This window comes from Mus caroli, unplaced genomic scaffold (genome assembly GCF_978045245.1).
Source record: "Mus caroli unplaced genomic scaffold, Mus_caroli_1 scaffold_16, whole genome shotgun sequence".
In the NCBI taxonomy this organism is placed as follows: domain Eukaryota; kingdom Metazoa; phylum Chordata; class Mammalia; order Rodentia; family Muridae; genus Mus; species Mus caroli.
The window spans coordinates 45,632,465-45,653,600 of NW_028227271.1; the positions used below are offsets into that span (position 1 = coordinate 45,632,465).

A 21,136-nucleotide genomic window follows, 5' to 3' on the forward strand; every position below is an offset into this window, starting at 1 on the left:
CATTGAACTATTTTACATGATTTAAACACATATTTTGCTAAGCCAGTTTGACAGTCTGAATGTGGCTATGTCCTAAAACCCTGAAGACTAAATCAAGCAATTTTTGGGACATGTTAAATAGCTAGTAATTTACTAAATGCTTTGAGTCCATTTACTAAGACATTTTGTTTGAAATGCAGTGCTTCTAATAAAATCTCAGACCCAGAGTTTAATCTTTTAAAAATAGAATCTATTACATGAAGAAAAGGCTCAGTGAGGTCAATTTGAGGTCACTGTTCATTAGCCTGGAGTGAAAGAGTCATTGAGATTACTTGTGGGCAAAAATCAGACTTGGGGTTTAGGGGTTTAAAAGATGGTAGCAGGCATTGGGGCAGCGAAAGACTGCCAGAGTCCAGTCTTTCCTGGAGAAGACATGATTTGTCATCCCAAGACACAGGAAGGCGATTGGGTCCTGGGAGTCTATCCCTTTAGATTCAGCACAGTACCTCTCGCAGCACATGATCTTAGAGGGTCCTGTATAGAACAGAGGCGAGCAATCATGAAAAAAAAGATCTGTGTCCTACGAGCCACCCACGACGATCCTCCGGCTGATGGCGCCTGGCAGGGTGTAGATGAAGAGGACCAGGAAGACGATGAGGATGATCAGGATGAAGGCAATGATGATGTACTTCTTGTAGTTCTTCCAGATGAGGTGGTACAGGCACTTGAAGGGGCTCACGAACCACGAGAAGGAGGTGTCTGGGCGGCTAGGGAAGGAATCAGGGAAGGGGGTCATGGTCAATATCCAGGAGTCTCAAACTCCCAGGAATCACTTCTGTCTTTCTGGGGACCCCTAGGAGGGGTCTGAGAGTAGTGGGGGGCAGGGGAATATTCTGCTGAGAGCAACAGAAGTGGGACCTTTCACTAAGTAGTCTGTAGTGACTCTTGCATGGTGTTGTTAAAAGGTGCTCTGATTAGAACCAGAGCCCGTTAGAACCCACCCTGAAGCCCACACCTCCCATCCCTCCATCTGTCCTGTGACCAGATCAAGCCCACCTTCTGCATGTCTTGATGGTCCATGAGGAGCACTTGCCCTAAATTCCTGCCTCACCTTGACTGACCCTCTTTCTGAGCACAGCATATTTGGCTTCTCTTCCTCTAACTACTTTATGAGTCTCTGTGCTATGTCTCCTAAATAAGTGAGAAAGCTGCTGTCAGTCAGAGTCTAGGCCTCACGTTTCTTTTGTGCCCTCCAAAGTATTTTTTTAAATTTTTATTTATTTTTTAATTGAAAGGATTTTTCGTACAATATATTGTGATCACAGTTTTCCCTCCCCCAACCCCTCCCAGATCCTCGTCACCTCCACACCCACCCAACTCCATGTCCTTTCTTCCTCTCTACTTAGAAAACAAACAGAAAAAACAAACAGAAACACAAAAAACAAAAAAGTCAACCCAAACCCGGAATCAAAACCAACCAACCAACAAAGAAGTAAGGCACAGAAAGACACAAAACATCCGTAAAAACACAAAATTAGAATCTGTAATATACAAGACAAAAAAATGCCTGAGTATAGCAATATGAAAGAAAAAGTCCACAAAATGAGCTCATTTTGTGTTGCCCAACTACTGCTGGGCATGGGCCTGCCCTCGGGTGTGGTTTATCTACCCAGTGAGACTCCAGTGGAGAAAACCACTTTTTCTTTTGCAAACAGATGTCAATTGTAGAGAGTTTCTTGGTCAGGCTTGGGAGCCTGCGTCCACTTTTCTCTCTCAGCCCTGGACCCTGTGTGGACCCTGTGTATGTGTCTCTGTGAGCAAAGTGTTTTAGACAGATGTTTTAATAAACAACTTTGAGTTAGCGAGTAAGTGCTGTTATGTTCCTGACACTATGAGAGGCACCAGATGGGTGTAGAACAACATCAGGCACCGGGGTCTGGGGTGATAGGACAAATGTGCATGATTCTGAAAGGCATTTTATATGCATATTTCATGAACATTCAGTTCTTAATAGCTATGTAACCAAGAATCAGGTACAATAAAGTACCATCATTTTTAAAATAATTCTGATTCTGGCTATTTTTAAAGAGTAATGACACATGAAAAAGAAAATGTTCTGATTGTATCAAAAAAACCAAAACAAAGCAAAACAGAAAATGACAAAATTAAGTTGATTATCTGATTGTGGGTGGTGACCAAGTTGACGATGGGCACTGAGCCCATGGAATACTATGCCCTCCTCAAAAATATTAATTAGAACTATGACATTGAAGGAAAACTTTTCAAAAAAAAGATGTGAAAATGTTAAGTCAATCATCTGACAATCAATCAATCTATCTCCAGAGCATGTTACAGAAGGACTTGCTCCATCTGCAGCCTGTGATCTTTGGGGCACTTTTCAGTTATAGAAACCGTACACTACACAGGTTGTATGGCACTATTGCCTGACCCCCGACTCCTGAGTTCTGTGTGCAGGAACAGGAAAGTCCGGGCCCCATGTTTCCAACTGCAGGCCAGCCATACTCACTTGGGCTTGGCCAAGGGCTCGGGCTCCTTCCGGGCTTTCCCAACAGGGTTTTTCTCGGCTTCTTCTGCTGTGACCAGGTGGAATTCAGCTTCAACCTTGCCCTGCATAAGACAGAAAGTGCAGTTTCTGGGGCAAACCCAGCATTGTCAAAGTGCTATTGTATTACAAGGAAGTATTTTGACTAGTCTGTTGGTTCATTTTGAGAACTGTTTTCTGGTCCTGGGAGAAACCATCTCGTGAGGAATCATAAAATCCCCAGGGTGAGTCTGGAGAGAGAACTCAGTGGGAAGAGTGCTTGTTGCGAAAGCATGAAGACTCAAGTTCAGACCCTTATCACCCATATAAAAGACAGAGGTGTCAGTGTGTGTCTGTAACCCCAGAAGTCAGGAGGCAGAGTCAAGCAGATGTCAGGGGCCCACTGGTGAGCCCATGGAGGTGAAATGGTAAGTTTCAGGCTGAGTGAAGAAACCTTGCCTCAGTAATACAACAACAACAACAACAACAACAACAACAACAATAATGTGAAGAAGGGTGAGTGAAGATATCACAACATCACCTTGTTCTCTACACACGTATGCCAGGCACACACACCTGTGTACACTTGTGCACACACTGGCATTAAACATACACAATCACCACACAGAGGCCCATAACGATGCTACTGATGAGTTTTGTGTATGGAAAGGGTTCCACATGTACAGACACACACAGATATATAGACACAGACAACCCACGTGGGCCATTGCCATCATTGATATAGGAATAAATAAGACTAATGATAGAAACGGAATACCCACTAGAGAGGGAGCTAATGACTCATGGGGTAGCCCTCTTTCTATCAGCTACTTTCTTTCCATCAGTCCTTGGGAAGGAATTAGTGGATGTGACCTTGAGTTTTCAGAATAGCTTCCCAGCTCCCCATCAGTGTGTGTGTGTGTGTGTGTGTGTGTGTGTGTATGTGTGTGTGTGTGTTCATTAATGATATCAGAACTAGCCTTTCTTTTTAGAACTACCTCCCTCCCACTCCTCTATGGCAAACATAGACTTAGAAGTGATGAGTGTCAGGTGATTCAAGCATTATGCCAAAATTATTGGAAATTATGTAAATCCTGGACTGGCAAACTACAGTGCAAAAAATCAAGTCATTCTTCCTTGTTCAATTATTCATTCACCGCATGACAGATCCTCTCTAAGCTACTGCCAGTCCAGGCTCTGGGGACTCTAATCCGCTGGAATAGATTTTCTCTCCTCCTGCCTCCTTGGATTTCGTGCCCTGAGATCCAAGGTGATGTGACAGGGAGGGGACAGTAGAGATCACAAGAGATAAAAGCATCATAGATGCATTTTAACAAATGCAATCAATGTCGTAGTGGCTCTCTGGGGGTCACATGATTACAGATTACATGAGTGTCTGGTTTATTTCTTATTCCACTCAATCATGTCCCATAGTTTACAAATGTCCCTTGAATACAGGAATATGTGTGTAGTCTCTCATTCCCAATAATAAATTATGGCAGTCAACATGCTCAGAGAATATTTAGAAACTGGAAAATATGTAATATATAGCTTCTTTAGTTTAAAGTCATACTTCCACACAATTATCATAATAATAATATTAATACTGAAATTCAAATTGCAGTTGTACTACTCATCTCTGGCTCTATTTCTACCATCTCTTGGTCTATCTAGAAAAACAAGTAAAATACCTATTTTTTGTAGATAGAGATCTGAAGCTAAAGGTCAAATCATGTTTCCAAGGAAATACAGATATAGTAAGCTGTCCAACCAGAATATGAATCCTGGTCTATAAGACACAAAGTCTCATGGTATTTCCATACTAACAAACTGCCCGACAACCTATTCATTAATTTGTTTAATCCTGGATTAGGTTTAAGCATCATTCTCAGGTGATTCCCTGACATCTTCATAACTACCTCCTAAAGGCGCTTGTCTCCCTGGTTCCTCATCTGTCAGTTGTTCTAGAGTGATCTGGCCATAATATCTTGGATGTGCTAAAAGTAGATTTAAAGCTCCAGGGAGCTCCTTAAGACTTAATGATTGGAAGGAATCTAAGAAACCAGTTTAAAATCCATGGCCAATAGAGCAGTCTTTCTTCCAGGGCCCTTTCAGGGGTGGCTTAGCCTCTGCTGAGTAGTTTTTTGTTTACTCAGAACTTCATAGAGTTGCTCCCATTTGATAGTCAGTTTGAGAGATGCTAACAAATTGCCAAGTTCTGTAGTTCTTGAAACAGAGTATGTATCAACAGGGAACAGTCGGGTTGAGAGTAAAAGGACCGTAGCCGCTTCTTTATATTCTACGGCATAATGATGGTGATGATGTGATTATGATAATGATGATAGCTCACCTACAGATCTCTGCAGCCTGAATAGTGTTTCATACACTTATGGTCCGTTTAAAGTACCCAGGAAAGTAGATAGCATTTCCGTGTCTGAGTTGCAGCCCAAGACACCAAGGTTTGGAGAGCCTTGCTAATCTCTGTTACAAAATTATGCTGTGAGTCCTGAGGTTCTTGTATCAAGTCCCATTATTTTGCCACTTCTGGTGTTCAGGTGACCCCTTGCTGAGGAGGACAGAATGCTTGGGCTAACTTTGGCATGGCTGCCTGAATGAGCAGAGATGTAAGGTCAACTTATATCCAAGTTATGAATTCAAATCTCAAGGCTGTCGTCATTCATTCTCTGGTTCAAAAGCCTGGTTCAACCCAAAGCCTCATTAAATGTCCTACGATTCAGATATTTTATTTACATATATTTGCTTATCTACTTATTGAGAGACAGAAAGTATGTGTGGCATGCACATATGCATGTGTGTGTGCGTGTGTGTGTGTGTGTGTGTGTGTGGTGTGTGTGTGTGTGTGTATATGTGTGTGTATGTACATGTGTGTCAGGCAGAGGACAACTTGCAGGCGTCAGTTCTCTTCTCTAACCCATAGGGAAATTGTACCCACTTCCTCAGGCTTGGCAGCAAGCACCTTTACCCACCAAGTCACCTTTAATAACAATGAATAACTGTGATTTTTCTGAAAGGTTTTTAAAGGGATTTACAATCGTTGCTATAACTCTGGCATTAATATTTGACCCCAATTTATGGCCTGGATAGCTTGAGGATTGCATAGAATAGCAAAGCTCAGTATGGACAATAGTTGAATGACTATAATCTATTGATCTGCGTTGAAACAGTGTGACTTTGAGTGAGTGGCCTGGCCAGTTTAAGACTCACTCTCCTAAAGATGCTCTTAATATAAACACCCCAACCCCAGCATAAGACATGCCTAGATAAGTCTCACAGGCCCAGAGTATAACAGGAAGATTATACAAAGAAGGCTGAGCACATAAATTCTGACCTTGGCATAGAAGTCGTTAGTTATTATTATGAAGAGCCTTGCTTACTCTGGCCTCAGGAAGGCAACGGGGGAAGGTGTGACTGTCACATTCTGATAAACTCCGCTCCTCACCGCCTATCTCTGCACCCAGAGGGCTTCACTTCCCACTCCATCATCAATATTCAGCCTCACACCAAACAGAGGTCTTAAGCTAATAATATCCTGCAAATGCAATTTAAAACCAGGGCTAGAACAACAAAAACAAAAACACGGGCAGTTTGAGAGACTACCCATTAACCTCATGACATCTGGGGATGGGGGTGGGGTGGAGGAAAGACAAGGAAAGGTCCCTGAAGAGACTGTGTGGGTGCTGTAACACAGTTACTGCTTGTGAGCTTCAGATTTCAGCACACTGGGAGTGGCTATCAGGTACACAGAGAAGGGATCACATTCAGAATGGACATCGTTTTGGGTTTTCTTTTAACCAGTAATGATTGCTCATTAAAATGCAACCTCATTGGTATTAAAAGAGTGATTTGCAAACGTTCATGGTAGACTGTGCATTGATAAAATACTTTAAGGAAAAATATGGATAGAGAGTTACAGTTTGGATCTAAAATGTCCCTACAGGCTTGTGTTTTGAATACCTGTTCCCTAAATGGTTGTGTTATTTTTTTGAGGACGGTGTCACCCTCAAAAGGTGATATCTGGACAGTTGAAAGTCGGTCCCTAGAGAAGGTGATCAAGCCCTATCAGCCTCAGTCTCTGTTTTCTGGTCCACCATGAGAGGAATGACCTTTGCCACACACTTCTGCCACCACTTCCCTGCTATGGTGGACTGAAGCCACAGAACCTGTGAGCCAAAATTAATCTTCCTTCTTAAGTTGTTTCTGTCACAGCTATATGACAGTGGTGGATTCATTCACACACACACACACACACACACAAGTGTGTGTGTATGCATTGTATATACCCATGTTCTCAATCTAGGAATTTCATTTCTGAGTACCTGAATACCTGAATTAAAGAATAATTCAGACCCCAGAAAAGGCCTTTGTACTGAACACAAACATTCTTGAACCAACTGTCAAGGCACCTCAGACTCTTCTTGGATTTTGTCTATAGGTCTGAAGTCAGGTACTTTTGTTAGAAGATGGTATCTAGAAGATAGAATCCAAGCACTAGAAGTCTTATTTGTTAATAGGAGATTCTGATGTTAGATTCTTTCAGAGGATACAATTAGATGATGCATTTTTCCAAAAATTTCATTAGTCTGTAGTGACACAGTCAAATATAAATCAAGGAGGAAAAGTTTCATCCTAATTCCTAAAATAACTCTTGATTCTAATCATTGGTAATTAGTAGATATGATTTTATTTATTCCATTGTTTTGGGGGTGGGAAAGTAGAGTGATCATAAATTTGCTTTATGAAGGGAAACTCTTAGATGTATGCTAACTAATAAATGGAGATGGGAGGGGGGAGGGAGAGGGGGAAAGGGAGGGGGAGGGGAGGAGAGGGGGAGGGGGAAAGGGAGGGAGAGAGGAAGGGGAAGAGAGGGGGAGGGGGAAAGGGAGAGGGAGAGCATGGAGTGACAAGATCCTTGGTGGTTATAAAAACCAGTAGGTGAGAGGTGTTGCATCAGAGAGAACTTCTGTTGCCAGTGTTACCCGACAGTGACCTGCTCTTGCAGAGGAGAAAATGTAGCTTTGCATGAACAGATCTTACTTATGCCAACCTAACAAACCCAGTAACTCAGTATCATCTACAGCAGGGCCACTGGTTCTCTGGGAAGTAAACAGTACCCTGTATCAAATATACTGACTTTCCAATAAGCTGCAATGTGGTGACTTGCATCCAACTCTACTCAGAGAAAATGCACTGAACAGAGATGAAGAAAAGCAACCTGGTAATTCAGGCCTAGTCTCACCAAAGAGATACACTCTGGTGTGTCTGTGAGAGAGTGTTTCCACTAAAGCCTAACTAGGAGAGAAGCATTGGATCTGAGAGGCTCCACACCATGCAGTCCTGGACTGCATAAGGAATGCGAGAGGTTAGCGTGTAGACTCCTCTCTCTTTCTGCTCCATGACTGTGAATATAGTGTGACCAGCTCCTGCTGCCACGCCTTCTATGCCATGACAGGATGCATCCCTTAATCCCCAAGTCAAAATAAAACTTTCGTTCTTTAAGTCGCTATTGCCTGGTAAATGCTGTCACAGCAAAGGGGATGTGACATCCAGGAAACATGGAAAAGAACCTGTGCCTCAGCCATAGCTTTCTCGAGATGATATGCATGTGAGGGTGTGTGGGGCTCTCCCCAGCCTTGACACTTTTCACATTTCCTGTGGGCAACCTCAAAAACAGCCTTTATGCACAAACGCTATCCTCCGGTCTTAAAGAGTCAGAATCCACTACATGTGTCACGATCCATGAGCTAAGCAGCCTCCTCAGCCACGCTGGGAACACAGAGATACCAAGAACTCACCCTCCTCATCGCTGAGCCTGTAGCTCTTAGCCACAGAGAATGGAGAGAGCTTCTCCCGAGACCTTAAGTACAGCTGCCTCCTTTTTAATTTAGGGCATGACAGCCCTAGGACCTAACCTTGGATTGATGTTAATTTGTGGGATTTTCCTGTAGAAGAAACTCTCTGGCCTCCATATCGTACGTGAGTGATTTATTTGAAGATGGCGTTTAAGATAACTTTTAAGTGGGTGAAGAAGTATATAATGCAGGGTGCAGTGTGTGCACCTGCCCTTCAGCTCTGCCAAGGGCACGCACCCTGAGTGATCCCCGCAGCCAGCTTCCAGTGACTCCAAGGACGGCAACACAGCACACCAGGAGCTGTGCGAATCCAAGTGTCTAAATTATACAGCTTGGACTTCTGATGAGCAGCTTTAAAAATAAGTCTGGCAGGTGGTGGAGACTGGAAACAAATCCTCTCTCCCCTGCCAGTGACTGGGGCTCAAAAACACTGAACATTCCAACACTTTGTGGATGGTGTATACTCTTGAGAAAACATCCCTTTGGGGAGCCCCCACTCTGTAGCCCAGGATAATCTGCAGCTTACAATGTAGCCCATGTTAGTTCCTGACTGGGAGCAGTCCTCCTGCCTCAGCTTCCCAAGTGCTGGGAGAGCAGGCTGAGCCATCATTTCCAACACTATGAATAATTTCAAAGAATGAGAGGACCCGTGTAGAGTTAGAATTTGAGCCTGTGCCATGAAAACACCTCAGGGGGTAGGGGTGGGGGTGGGGTGGGGGTGGGGTGGGGGTGGGGTGGGGGGAGGCACATAGTTCAGCCTTTGCACCTTAAAGACTTGGAAGCTGAGACTCAAGAGACAGAAGGTGACCCAAGAGTGGCCCAGGTTTTCCTTTCCATGTTCGATGATCTACTTTCCTGTCCCACTAGGAGAAAAGGGCTGGAGGCTTGGTTTCCTGGGAATGGATGTTGGTTTGTTACAGAGTAGAGAGGACAAGGGGAAGCTGGGGCCAAGTTACTTCTACAGCCTCAGTGGGACTTTCAGGATCTGACAGGGACACGGTGTGAGTGAAGAATAAAGTCAGCTCACATTCTCCCTTTTTAAGATGCGTAAGGGGAAATACAGGTTTAAAAAGACTTAATTCTTTCTCTTGGTAACATAGGAAGAAGACTAGGCACAGTACCCAATATGACTGAAGGGTCATGAGTTCAAGGCCAGCCTGGTCTACATAGATCCATAGACCTTGTCTACAACAAACAAAGCATTGTGTAAACAGGATTCTCCTCTCTTTCTTTCTCTTGGAGCATTTCCTTTAGAAGTGCTTTCTCTTCTCTTTGAGATGTATATAAACACCTTTGAAAATTAAGTCAGCTTCATCCTTTATAATGTGCAGGCCTGTCTTTGTCAAAGGCTTAGGAACTGCTTTTCCACAAAGCAAACATCAAGAAAGTTAGCATCCTAGCCTGGGGCTGTATCACAATGTGCAAGTCCAACTACCTGGGAGGCTGAGGCTGGAGGACAGGAAGGCCAGTGTGGACAAGATTGGGGAGACTAGAGACCTTGTGTATGTATAAATAAATGAGAGAAAGAGGCAAGGGGTAAGGGGGAATCTAAATAAATCTACTGCTACTTCTGAGGGGGAGGGGCCTAACTCTGGCATGAACCTCATTCCAAGTCATAGAATGTCTCTTGTCATAAAGATTCAACAAGTATCCCCTAGCCCCAACCTCTCCCGTCCTTCACTACAAATGGATTCTCTTAACTCAGTTAATCACTACAATCACTTGAACTAGTTATCTTTTACCTGGAAACTAGTTATGGAGTGGGTTGTGACTGCTTGTCTTGGTAATGACGGGGTGGGGGTGGGGGTTGTTTCTGTCTTTGTGACCTCTCGCTTGTGGTGTATGTCACATCCTTGGTTAACTATTACTTAGCAACCGTGTTGACTAGTTTTATGTTAACTTGACATACAACCTAGAAGCATTTTGGAAGAGGGAACATGAATAGAAAATACCCCTACCAGATTGGCCTGTGGGCAAGCCTATGTTTTATTTTTTTGGTTATTGATGTGGGAGGGCCTACATCTCTGTGGGTGGTGCCACTCTCTGGGCTGGTGGTTCTGGCGCAATAAGAAAGCAGGGTGAGCAAGCCAGTAAACAGCAGTCCACCATGACTTCTGCTCTAGTTCCTGCCTTCAGGTTCCTGCACTGAGTTCCTGCCATGGCTTCCCTCAGTGAGGGATTTATACGATGTAAGGTGAAATAAATCTTTTCTACCCAAAACTGCTTTTGGTCATGTTTTGTTTTTTTGTTTTGTTAGTTTTCTGTTTTTGTTTCTTACAGCAATAGAAATCCTAAGACAGTCATCAATCTCTATTTCCTTTGTGGACAGGTTTTTCTGGTTCAAGGATAGATTTTGTTTTGCCAGATATCATCTTAGCCCTCAATGGAGAAGATGGCTAATAAGCTCAAGACCGGGCTGGGTAGAACCAGGCTGAATGTGCCTTCATTTCCATGGGCTTCTCCCAGAAAGAGAAGTACTGTACAGGGGCTAAGACCAAGGAACTTAGGTATGCACAGCTTGGGTTTAAATCATGTCTTTTCTTGATCAGCCATGTTAAACTATATAATGACTGCTCTGTGGAAAAAAAATATAAAATGTGTATATTGTATATATGGTCATATGTATGTATGTATATATGTATGTATAATGGAGCTTTAGAAATCGAATGAATTCATAACCACTGAGTCTTTGGTGCTATGGGAAACACTGGAGCCCACACAGTGACACTAAACAGAAACTAATGATTCAGAGCGCCATCACTTGTCAGTCCTGTCACTTGGGCACAACAGAGACTCTAAGCCAGGCAGAATGTGAGAAAGTCAACTGGCCAAAGAGAAGCTTGGGTTCTTCATGGGTAAAGCATGCCGGCGTGGGAAAAGAAGCAGCAGGCTAGCCCTGCGGTTACTTGGAGAGATGATACCCTTGACCACACATGATGGTTTGAGGCTGCTTTTTTGCAGAGGCTGTGGTTTGATTTTCAAAGACTGGGGCTGCGGAGGTCAGAGACAGCAATGGAGACTCCACAGTCACATGAGATCCTCCAGTGTCAGTTCGCATATTCAGCCCTTCACAACCTGTGCCTGGCACAATCAGTTGTGACTGCCAGCACGTGTCCTTGCCACACGTCTATGGCAGATCACACTCTACTGTGTGAGAGGCTCTATTTCTTCTTCCTGACCCCCTCTGTCTTCTTCACCCATTAGGAGTGGACATCATTGCTTATAGACTCAGATATTTAGCTCTTCCAGGTGGCAGAAGGAGGCAGAAGTGTAGGATGGTGAGACTAATTACCATGCCACAGCACATGAATTCTGGCATTCACTGAATACTCACCGTGTTCCAGACACAGATCTGGCGCCCTTTCGATGTCACAACAGCCTCAGGAGGTACTCACGTTTACTTCCTCTGGTTCTGCAGGTAAGGGCCCTGAGACTGAGGCATGAAGCTGCCTGCAATTGCATAGTGGGTTAATAATGGAGCCAGGCTCTGCACAAGAGTTGGCTTTGAACCCACTCTTTTAACTCCCTTGTAGCCAATTAGCATCCGTTTCTCTTCCCTTCAGTCTCGGTCAACCACCAAGCTATTTTCCTGGATTGCTTATTTGCACGTTTTGTGTAGGTAAAATCGGCGATCACACGGTCTCTGTTCCTGGCTTCTTTCTCTTGGCATAATGTTTTCAAGGTCTGTCTGTGCTCAGTACTCTACTTCTTTCCATGGCTGGAGAATAATCTCCACTTGAGCACGTGTGTCCTTATTCATTTATTCACTCATCGGCTGATGGATGCCAGGGTGTTTCCACTTTTAGGCCGTTATGATGAACACTGTTATGATATTTCACAACTCCATTTCTCAGAGTTTGCTGGGACCCTCTATGCTGCTGGATCCAATAGACACGCCCACATAATGTATCAGGCACAGGCTCCATGGGTCAGGCACCGCTGCCATCCTTTCAGAGCATGGCATAGGAATGACGTAAGAATGACCTCACCTGGGATCTTGCTGTTGGAAGTGTAGGCTCCTGGGCTTCCCCATATACTGAATAAAGATCTTCCATTCAGCAGCTTCCTAGGGAATTCTTACATACATTGTACATTAAACTTCATTGATGGGACTCAGTGACACTCAATGGTTTAGCCTAAGTTCCATGTGCAAGGTTCTGACTTGAAAGCATGTATTTAGATTCATAAAGCAATTTTCTTACCTTGGGATTGGGCTGGCTTGAATGACAAATGTTCCCCACAGGCTCTGGTGTTTGAGAACTTTGGACCAGCTGGTGATATGGTTTAGGGAGATGGTACAGCCTTGATGAGGAAGTATGTCAGTAGGGGTGAGCGTTGAGAGTATATAGCTCTGCTGCACTTGTAGTTCACTCTCTGTTTCACATTTGTGGTTGAAGATGTGATCTCTTGGCTTCCTGCTCCAGTTGCCATGACTATCGCTTGCTGCTGAGCTTACCCCATGGTGGACTCCTCTCCCTCTGGAACTGTAAGCCAGAAGACACCCTTTCCTCTACAGGTTGCTTTCGGTCATGGCGTTTTAACCCAGCAGCAGAACAGTAACTGATACCAAGAAGATCCCACTGGCCCTTTAAGAGTTCCCTCTCTTGGTTTCTGTGTTAGCCTGTTTCCTTTCATCTTCTCCATCTTTGCCTGCTCCTTCTTAGCCACTCTGTCTAGGATTGATTCTTTCCAGCTATTGTCTTACCTCCTGTGTCCCAGTCCAGAACCAGCATAGAATTAGAGTGCAGTTAGCCCTCAGCAAGTCCTTCGGGGACCTGGAAGACCTTGGATGGCTGGTACCTCAGGTTTCTCACCAATATTATCAGGTCATAGGAAACTAAACTAAGAATGGAAGAAAGAAGAAAACTTTCCAGAAAATACAAGAAGAGCAGATACCAGGGCATCAGACCAGCAGCTTCCAGGGGTTTTCTTGCCTCACATCCACTGAATCCAGGGCAGAGAAAGTCTAGCGGGAGAGAGTCCTGCTGTCTGCCACAGCACCTTGGTACAACCTGCTTGGCCAATCCCTCCATCCCTACAGAAGTGCAATGGGGTGGAGAGTTCAAAGAATGTTTAAAAGAAACATCCTATCCAGTATCTTTGAAAGATCAGGAACTCCAGTCATGCATGGTCCAGGATAAACCACTACAGAGCAAACTTGCAATGCAGAAGAAAGAGAAAATGTCTCTACCAGCTATCACCCTCTTCAGGAAGTTGCGAAAGGATGGACTGACTTTAAAATTGGGTCCTGTGCTCAGAGGTTTAAGGAAGGAGGGTATTATACTCAGACTGTGCATTAGCCACGATTTTATGCATAATTTCAAGAAAAGTTTAAAAAATTAATGCCAGGGGCATGAGTTCAGATGAAATGAGGGAAAATTGCCCCAACAGAGATAGCTTATAAATCAAGTAGGCTGAAATATAAAAGGATTATTAATGCATTCATAAAGCTTTAGGACGTCTAGCTTTGAGGGCTCTGAAAAGTCACCTCAAAGCACTTAACTTGAAGCTTACAAAATGACTCACACACAGAGAGAGAGAGAGCACAATGTCCCCAATGGTCCCCAGCTCACCACCTACAGCTGTCACTTACCGTGAGCTCTTTGCTCTTTGCAAAAGGCCACCAGCCACGCACGCGCTTTTGCTGGAATATGGAGATCTTGTTCTCCTGGACTGCATTTTCAAACTTGGACAGATCGCAGGCTTTCGCGGACTTGGCTGCCCGAGGGAAGCTGTTAAGGTTCATTTCCAGGGAGCCTGTGAGGAGAGGCCCCTAACAGTTATGGAGGGCTTTCCAGTCTCCGTGGATCAGCACAGACTCATAGATGCACTTGCCAGTCACCCGCTCGGTGTTACACTGCGTGTGAGATGTGTCTGCTCTATGAGCAGGTATAAATGGGATGAAGACATGTGTTGCCATAAAGAATTAATAACATGGCGGCAGGTGGAAGGCAGGGCAGAGTGCTATGTGAAGCTTGGGATACTATTACTACTGGGCACCTTCCCGACTCTCTGTGTGGTTCCCTGTGTCTGCATGATGAGGCCTCAGGTTTGTTGTCCTTCAGTACCGATCTCCCCATGGGAGGCCCCCATTCACCATCTTGCACCCAGGGTCAAAGTCTTTCCCCCTTCGCATCTATTCTTAGAACAGAAGTGAGCCTTCTGGTTAATGGCAATGTCACTTCAGGTTAAGATACTGTCATAAAGGAGTGGTGTAGCTCACATCAAAAACTTTCCTATTAAAGGTAAAATTCTAGTGCATGTACATCAGATATATATATATATATATATATATATATATATATATATATATACATATATATATATGCACTAGAGTTATATATGTATATATGTATATATGTATATATGTATATATGTATATATATAACTCTATATGTAGAGTGGTATATATACATATATATGTGTGTGTGTACATGTGTGTGTATGTATACATGTGTATATATATATATATATATATATATATATATATATTCTTACCAAACTGGCCACCCCTTTGTGCAGTAGCACGTACCCCTAGCCTGCCTGCCCCTCTTTACTTTAAGATATACAGTTATAAAAGATATTAATATATTCATGCCCTTAATTTATGTATATATTTATATAAATTTACATAAAATATAAATACATATCTTAAAGAAATGATATTTTCATCACACATTCTTTTGCACTTAGTGCATCCTCCCCAACTTTCCAAACCGCTGACTGCTCAGTATTTTCATGGTGGCAGGGTTGCTGTTTACTGAGTGCTCTCTCTGTGAGGAGCTGTGGTTGGTTCTTTTTCCTAACTATTTATTATTTTACCTTACACATTTGTATGTGGGCCTGAATATATGTATATGTACCACAGTCATGCAGGTGCCCGGGCAGGGCATCAGATCCCCTGGAACTGGGGTCTCATATGGTTGTGAGCCTCCTGATATGGATGCTGGGAACCAAACCCAGGGTCCTCTGCAAGAGCAACCCATGCCCTTAACTGCTGGGTAGCCTCTTCAGCCCCTCTGGTTGGCATAACCCATTAGTAATGAACTCAAAGTTTAACTGTGTATTTTAGAACAAAGATCCACTTATCAGGGGCCTGATGTATGCACAGGCTGTAACTTATTTTGTCAGCTCCCCAGTAATAGCTCTAAAATTATTGTCCTCATAACAGAATCACATTAAGTTCTCCCAAAGCTAGGGCGACATCCTTAACATGAATGCATGCTGGAGAAGGCCACCAGGCTTACCCAGGAAGTCATCTGAGGACAGTCTTTCAAAATCCCAGACCTGCAGCACCAGCACGGCCGGGGTCTTACATTCCATCTTCTCCAGGGAGAAGATGTTCTCCCTCTTGCTGATGACCATCTGCTTTTCAGCGGGCAGGTACTGGAACGGAAACAGGAAGCGCCAGTTGAAGTTGCCTTCTCCAGTCAGGGAGTTGTAGTGCACATCTGTCTCCTGCCTGTCGTCCTCCAGGCCCTTGATCCACCTGCACAAAGATTAAGGAGATCCAAACACTCAGAGTCAAGAGTGACTCAACCAGCTTCATTCAGTGTGTCTGAGCCACAGCTGCAGGTTAGATGTAGCTTGGGTTCAGATGGAAATTTCCATCTTAATATGAAAGAGAGAAGCTGGGATCCGAAAGAAGAGACTCATCCGAAGGCAGGCCGCGTAAGTGTCTTTGGCAGTGTATAGATGAGAAGCTCTGTGCAATTAAGATAGGAAATAGGAAATGAACATGAAGTCTGAGCTCCTGTCATCTGGGAGTCCTCTTTGTAAGGGGCAGGGGTGTCATCGCCACACTAGAGTGTTAGAACAAGATTACAATGAAACCTCTGAAATTGGGTGTTTGACCTGCTGTTGGGTCTGAGAATGTCTTGCTTCTCCGCTCTGATTTTGGATCCTGACAGTGTAGCAGATTTGGGTCATTTGGGGTACAGGGGTAGCAAGAGTGTGGGTGGGCTGGCCACAGCCACTGAGCTTCTAAGTCCTGGCTCTACCTACTCATGGTATAACTGCAGGTCACTTGTCTAACCTCTTTGTGTCTAACGTAGATCTGTAAAAATTGAAACTGGTTTTGGCTCCTGGTTCATAGGACTGTTCTGAGGAATGACATGGCATCTCTGTTAAAGACCTTGGGGACATCCTTCCTTCTCATATTTTCCATTGTTTTTCCTCCATGCTAATAATGTAAGCTACAAGTGAAAGTTTCCCCTAGTACTTCATCTGTGGTTAGTTGGTTTAAAAACAAAGACTTTATTCAGACTAGTTGAGGATTCAATCAATTTACTTTCTTTTTTAAAGAAAGATTTACTTTTATTACCTTTTAGAGTGTATGTGTGTATGTGTGTGTGTGTGTGTGTCTATGCACAAATGTGTGACAGTGCCCAAGGAGGCCAGAGGTGTTGAATTCCCTGGAGCTGATGTTACAGGAACCTCTGAGCTGACAGATGTGGGCACAGGGCACTAAACTCGGGTCTCTGGAAGAGTAGTGTATGCTCTTAACTGCTGAGCCATTTCTTTAGGCCCTAATCCACCTGTGTTCTGAAAGCATCCATTTCTCATTCCTAGGGAAGAGGAAAGCCCTTCCCTTCAGAGAGGCAGGCCACGTGTATTTAGTGGCACATTTTTGCAGAACACAGTGGCAGAGAGTAGACACACTTATTTAGTTAAGGAAAAGAGAAAACACCCTGGACTGTTAACAGCCGGATGGAAGAACCATGAACTTCCAGACCCTTGAGAATCGAGCAGCCAGGGTAGGAGGAAAACAGGAAGAACAAGCTGCTGCCAAGGTTAAGAGAGACTGCGTGCAAAAGGAGAGGGCGGCCGTGCTGGGCGGTCCTTAGAGCAGGAGAAGAGAAAGATTAATTAGCAGGATGAATCCAAGCTGAGCCATTGGGATTAGCAACAGCAGCAGGCCTGTGTTTGTGCCAGCCCTGGCAGCCCCAGGAAAAGGGTGAGAGTCCTGAATGTGGGCATATATATATATATATATATATATATATATATATATACATCTTAATGGCCAGGATGTGAAAGTTTCTGAACTCTGCCAGAAGCGTTCCATAGGGTGAGCCATGATGGAATCCCATTTTGCAGAACACCTTAATCTTTCCTCAACGTGACTGAAGAGCAGTTTCAGATGACTTTAATTCTGTTCCCCGAGTAATATTCTGCTACTTTATTACTCTTGTTTCGTCAAAATTCATTCCTCTATTCTCATTCTGGAGAAGAAAATGAGAACTGTGAACCACTGAGCATGCTTTGACTGCCAAGGCGTTTCTTGCTCAGGAAAGAGCGAGGGCTATCACCATAAGGTTGGGATGAATTTATATCTGATTTTCTCTGTCCTCCCTGACTCCCTGACTGGGGGCTGAGTGAAAGCACGACTGAGATTGAAGAGGTATAGGGAAGCTTCAACGGCAGGATCCAGGGCCGCAATCTCTTGTTAATCAGTAGCAAATGGGGAGGGCTAAGTTCTAGCCTTTGCCTTAGCTTTATGATCTGCTAAACACATGCCCTTTCCCTCTATAACACACATGTTGCTCTGCTTGCTTCCCATGGAAGGGCAGATGCACTTTGAAGGACACTTGAATGTTTAGTTATCCTACATTTAACTGAAAGATAATTATATAAGATATACACACTGATAGGGTTGCAGATGCCTTCAGCTCCTTGGGTACTTTCTCTAGCTCCTCCATTGGGGGCCCTGTGTTCCATCCAATAGCTGACTGTGAGCATCCACTTCTGTATTTGCAAGGCACTGGCATAGCCTCACAAGAGACAGCTATATCAGGGTCCTATCAGCAAAATCTTGCTGGCACATGCAATAGTGTCTGGGTTTGGTGGCTGATTATGGGACAGACCCCCGGGTAGGGCAGTCTCTAGATGGTCCATCCTTTCGTGTCAGCTCCAAACTTTGTCTCTGTAACTCCTTCCATGGGTGTAGCTCATGTCTCTAGCTGCATATGTAGCAGAAGATGGCCTAGTCGGCCATCATTGGGAAGAGAGGCCCCTTGGTATTGCCCACTTTATTTGCCCCAGTTAAGGGAATGCCAGGGCCAAGAAGTGGGAGTGGGTGGGTAAGTGAGCAATGTGGGGGGAAGGCATAGAGGACTTTTGGGATAGCATTTGAAATGTAAATGAAGAAAATATCTAATAAAAAAATTTTAAAAAGATTTACACACCAAAAGTGTTTTCATAAAATAATTCTTAGCAAAAGAAATGAACAAGACAAATATTTTACACAGAAAGTGGCCTTATCTAACAAAGCAGGACACTTCCTTCCGTGGACTGTGAGTGATGGCTTCCACAAAGCATAGATTGGCTAGAGGCTAAAGGAGGAAGGGATGGAGAAAGGAAGAATGGAACGTGTGGGTAACCTTACCCTTTGACATAAATATCGCTTGATTTTTGACCTGTGAAGATATTTTCATCTTCTAAAATAACATCTTCAGTGTTCCAGATGGTCACCCTCAGCTCGTATCTGGGGTGAAGGAGCACAGTGTTAGGTGGACGACCTTAAAATGGGGTCAAAAGCATTGTACTTGGTCTGTAAGCCTGAGTCTGTCAGGGTCATTAGCATCAGCCCTCAAGGATGATCTGTCAGAACTAAGTGGCCTGACAGGAGATCTCAGACTCGCTGGGGTATGAGTTGGTCAGAGTAGCTCCTCCTTCAATGGACCAGCATTTTCCATCCGAGGAACTTGAAATGCAGAAGCCACCAATTTAACCACCTCTGTCACCACACCTCATGTGCCACTGCCACTGGCCAGATGGCCATCTCCCACCTCAAATGCTGTAATCCTCTATTCTGCTACCACAGTCTCTTCCCCTCAGCACAGACAGATTAGCTTACCCTTTGGGTTTCCTTGGTGAAATGTCAACTGGAGGTCCAAGCTGAGGTGTGTCTTTGGGAAACATATCCACCCACATCTGTAGGCGGCCCTTGTTCACAAAAGAAAGTTTCCTTTAGCTTTGAGAGATGATGGCAGAGCATGATAATTGACCATCCGTTATTTTAAAATATCCCCTTGTTAGAATGGATGTTAGGTAAGATTTGGTGTCTTTATATACAGATAGCCTATTTGCTAGCAAAGGTAGAGTCTTCTCTCACTCTTCTTCTCTTCCTTTCCCCATTCCTTTCTTTCTTCCCTCCCTTGAGCTAAACTCAAGTAGCCTAGATTGGCCTTGCACACATTATATATGTGTAACTGGCCTTGAACTCCTGGTACAGATGCTGGAATTACAAAAGTCTGGAACTACAGAAATGGACCACCACACCTTCGATAGCACATTTTACTAGGAGTTTACAGATGCACAAGTTAAGAGCTGGGGAAGGGCAAGACAACCTTTACTGGGCCTCTCCTGTGTCTCCTCTCCTATGCAATAGACACGGCACTATGCAGTCAATACACTCTGTCTCAAGAATTTCTACATCTCGGTCAAGCTTCAAAGTTTTTCAAATGTCAAAGTTCTTACAAAGGACTTTGTTCATTCAAATGGTAAAAATGGAGATACAAAATCAACAGTGACTTCAGAGCCTAGTTTTTCAACTCTACTGACATTATTGCTAGGTAACTCTTTCTTTGGAGTAGAGGCTATCCTGTGCACTGTAGAATGTTTAGCAGCATCTACCCACTGGATAGCACCTCACCTACTTCTAAGAACCCAAACTATTTCCAGACAGCGCTATGTGTTCCCTAGGAAGAAGCTCAAAACCATCCTTGGATAAAATCACTACTGTAAGGCACACAGGATGAGCTTTTAGGGACAAGGACACTTTTCTTGTGAACAAACACTCCACTTTAGGCCAGACCTGCCCTGTCCATGACTGCAGCCACCTTGGCAGGCATGAAATGTTTTAAAGAGACACTTGTGTCTCTTTCTTTAGCTATGAAACCAGCAACATAATGGTTCCCAAGAAAGTGAAATTTACTCGGGAATTTCATGTATGAGGAGAAAAAAGGATGAGACCTGGTACCAGCAAGTTAGGTAGCACATCTTGCAGAAAGAGACTCCATATAGTCTGACAATTTGCCAGATCACGTTAAAGGAGAGACTGGAACAAAGGGAATAATGGACCAGTGATGGATGGGAACATCTCTTGAACAATACTGCATAGTTAAGTATGTAGACCTCTTGAACTCTATTAAACCTAAATGTCATGCCAGGGTCTTTAAAATAGATGTGGGGGTTCAATGAACTCCTTTATCATCTTATCAATCTAGGCACAGTTAGTAAATCTTTCTTGCTTTTCACTGTGACTTTATCTGTTTGATTTGCCCCCGAGGATGAGTCACCAACCCTACCTAACTCCTTAAGGCTGGCAAAGTCTAGGCTCTGCCTTTAACAACACTGGTAACACTACCTGCTCCATTCCTGGCTTATCCTTGTGGTAGAGTGGCCTTGTTTCTATGTGCTCAGGAACCAGCCTCCACCCAGCCTCAGGGATGTCCTCCCAAGAGTGTAACACCTTGAGGGCCAAGTGTTCATAAGACTCCACCATCTCCTCTGCAGGGAGTAAAGACAAGGGAAGAGGCCTGTTAGAAGCAAAGAGTGGGGGGCCTTGATGTTGTCTGTCTTAAGCACTTTCCTTAACCATGCATCCTAAAGACACTAGGACATAGTAGGAATAAAAGAAAATAAGAATCAGAAAGAACTGAAGGTGGTATCATATGAATGAGAAAGAGACTGAATGTGGAGACAGAGACCTGAGATAAGTCAAATGATAAGAAGACAGAGA

The 21,136-nt window shown here is 43.9% G+C and overlaps 1 protein-coding gene across 2 annotated transcripts in view; it reads right to left on the reverse strand.

Moving 5' to 3' along the window:
• Positions 1–559: 559 nt before the first annotated feature.
• Fer1l6 (fer-1 like family member 6) overlaps positions 560–21,136 on the reverse strand; it is a 116,986-nt gene continuing 96,409 nt past the window's right edge. For both annotated transcript variants that reach the window (XM_085831348.1, XM_085831347.1), the window contains exons 34-40: positions 20,762–20,904; positions 19,250–19,338; positions 18,779–18,877; positions 15,639–15,880; positions 13,985–14,148; positions 2,507–2,607; positions 560–746 (exon numbers count right to left, since the gene is read on the reverse strand). In XM_085831348.1, the coding sequence (XP_085687474.1) occupies positions 560–746; positions 2,507–2,607; positions 13,985–14,148; positions 15,639–15,880; positions 18,779–18,877; positions 19,250–19,338; positions 20,762–20,904 (1,025 nt within the window). The remainder of the gene's footprint in view (positions 747–2,506; positions 2,608–13,984; positions 14,149–15,638; positions 15,881–18,778; positions 18,878–19,249; positions 19,339–20,761; positions 20,905–21,136) is intronic.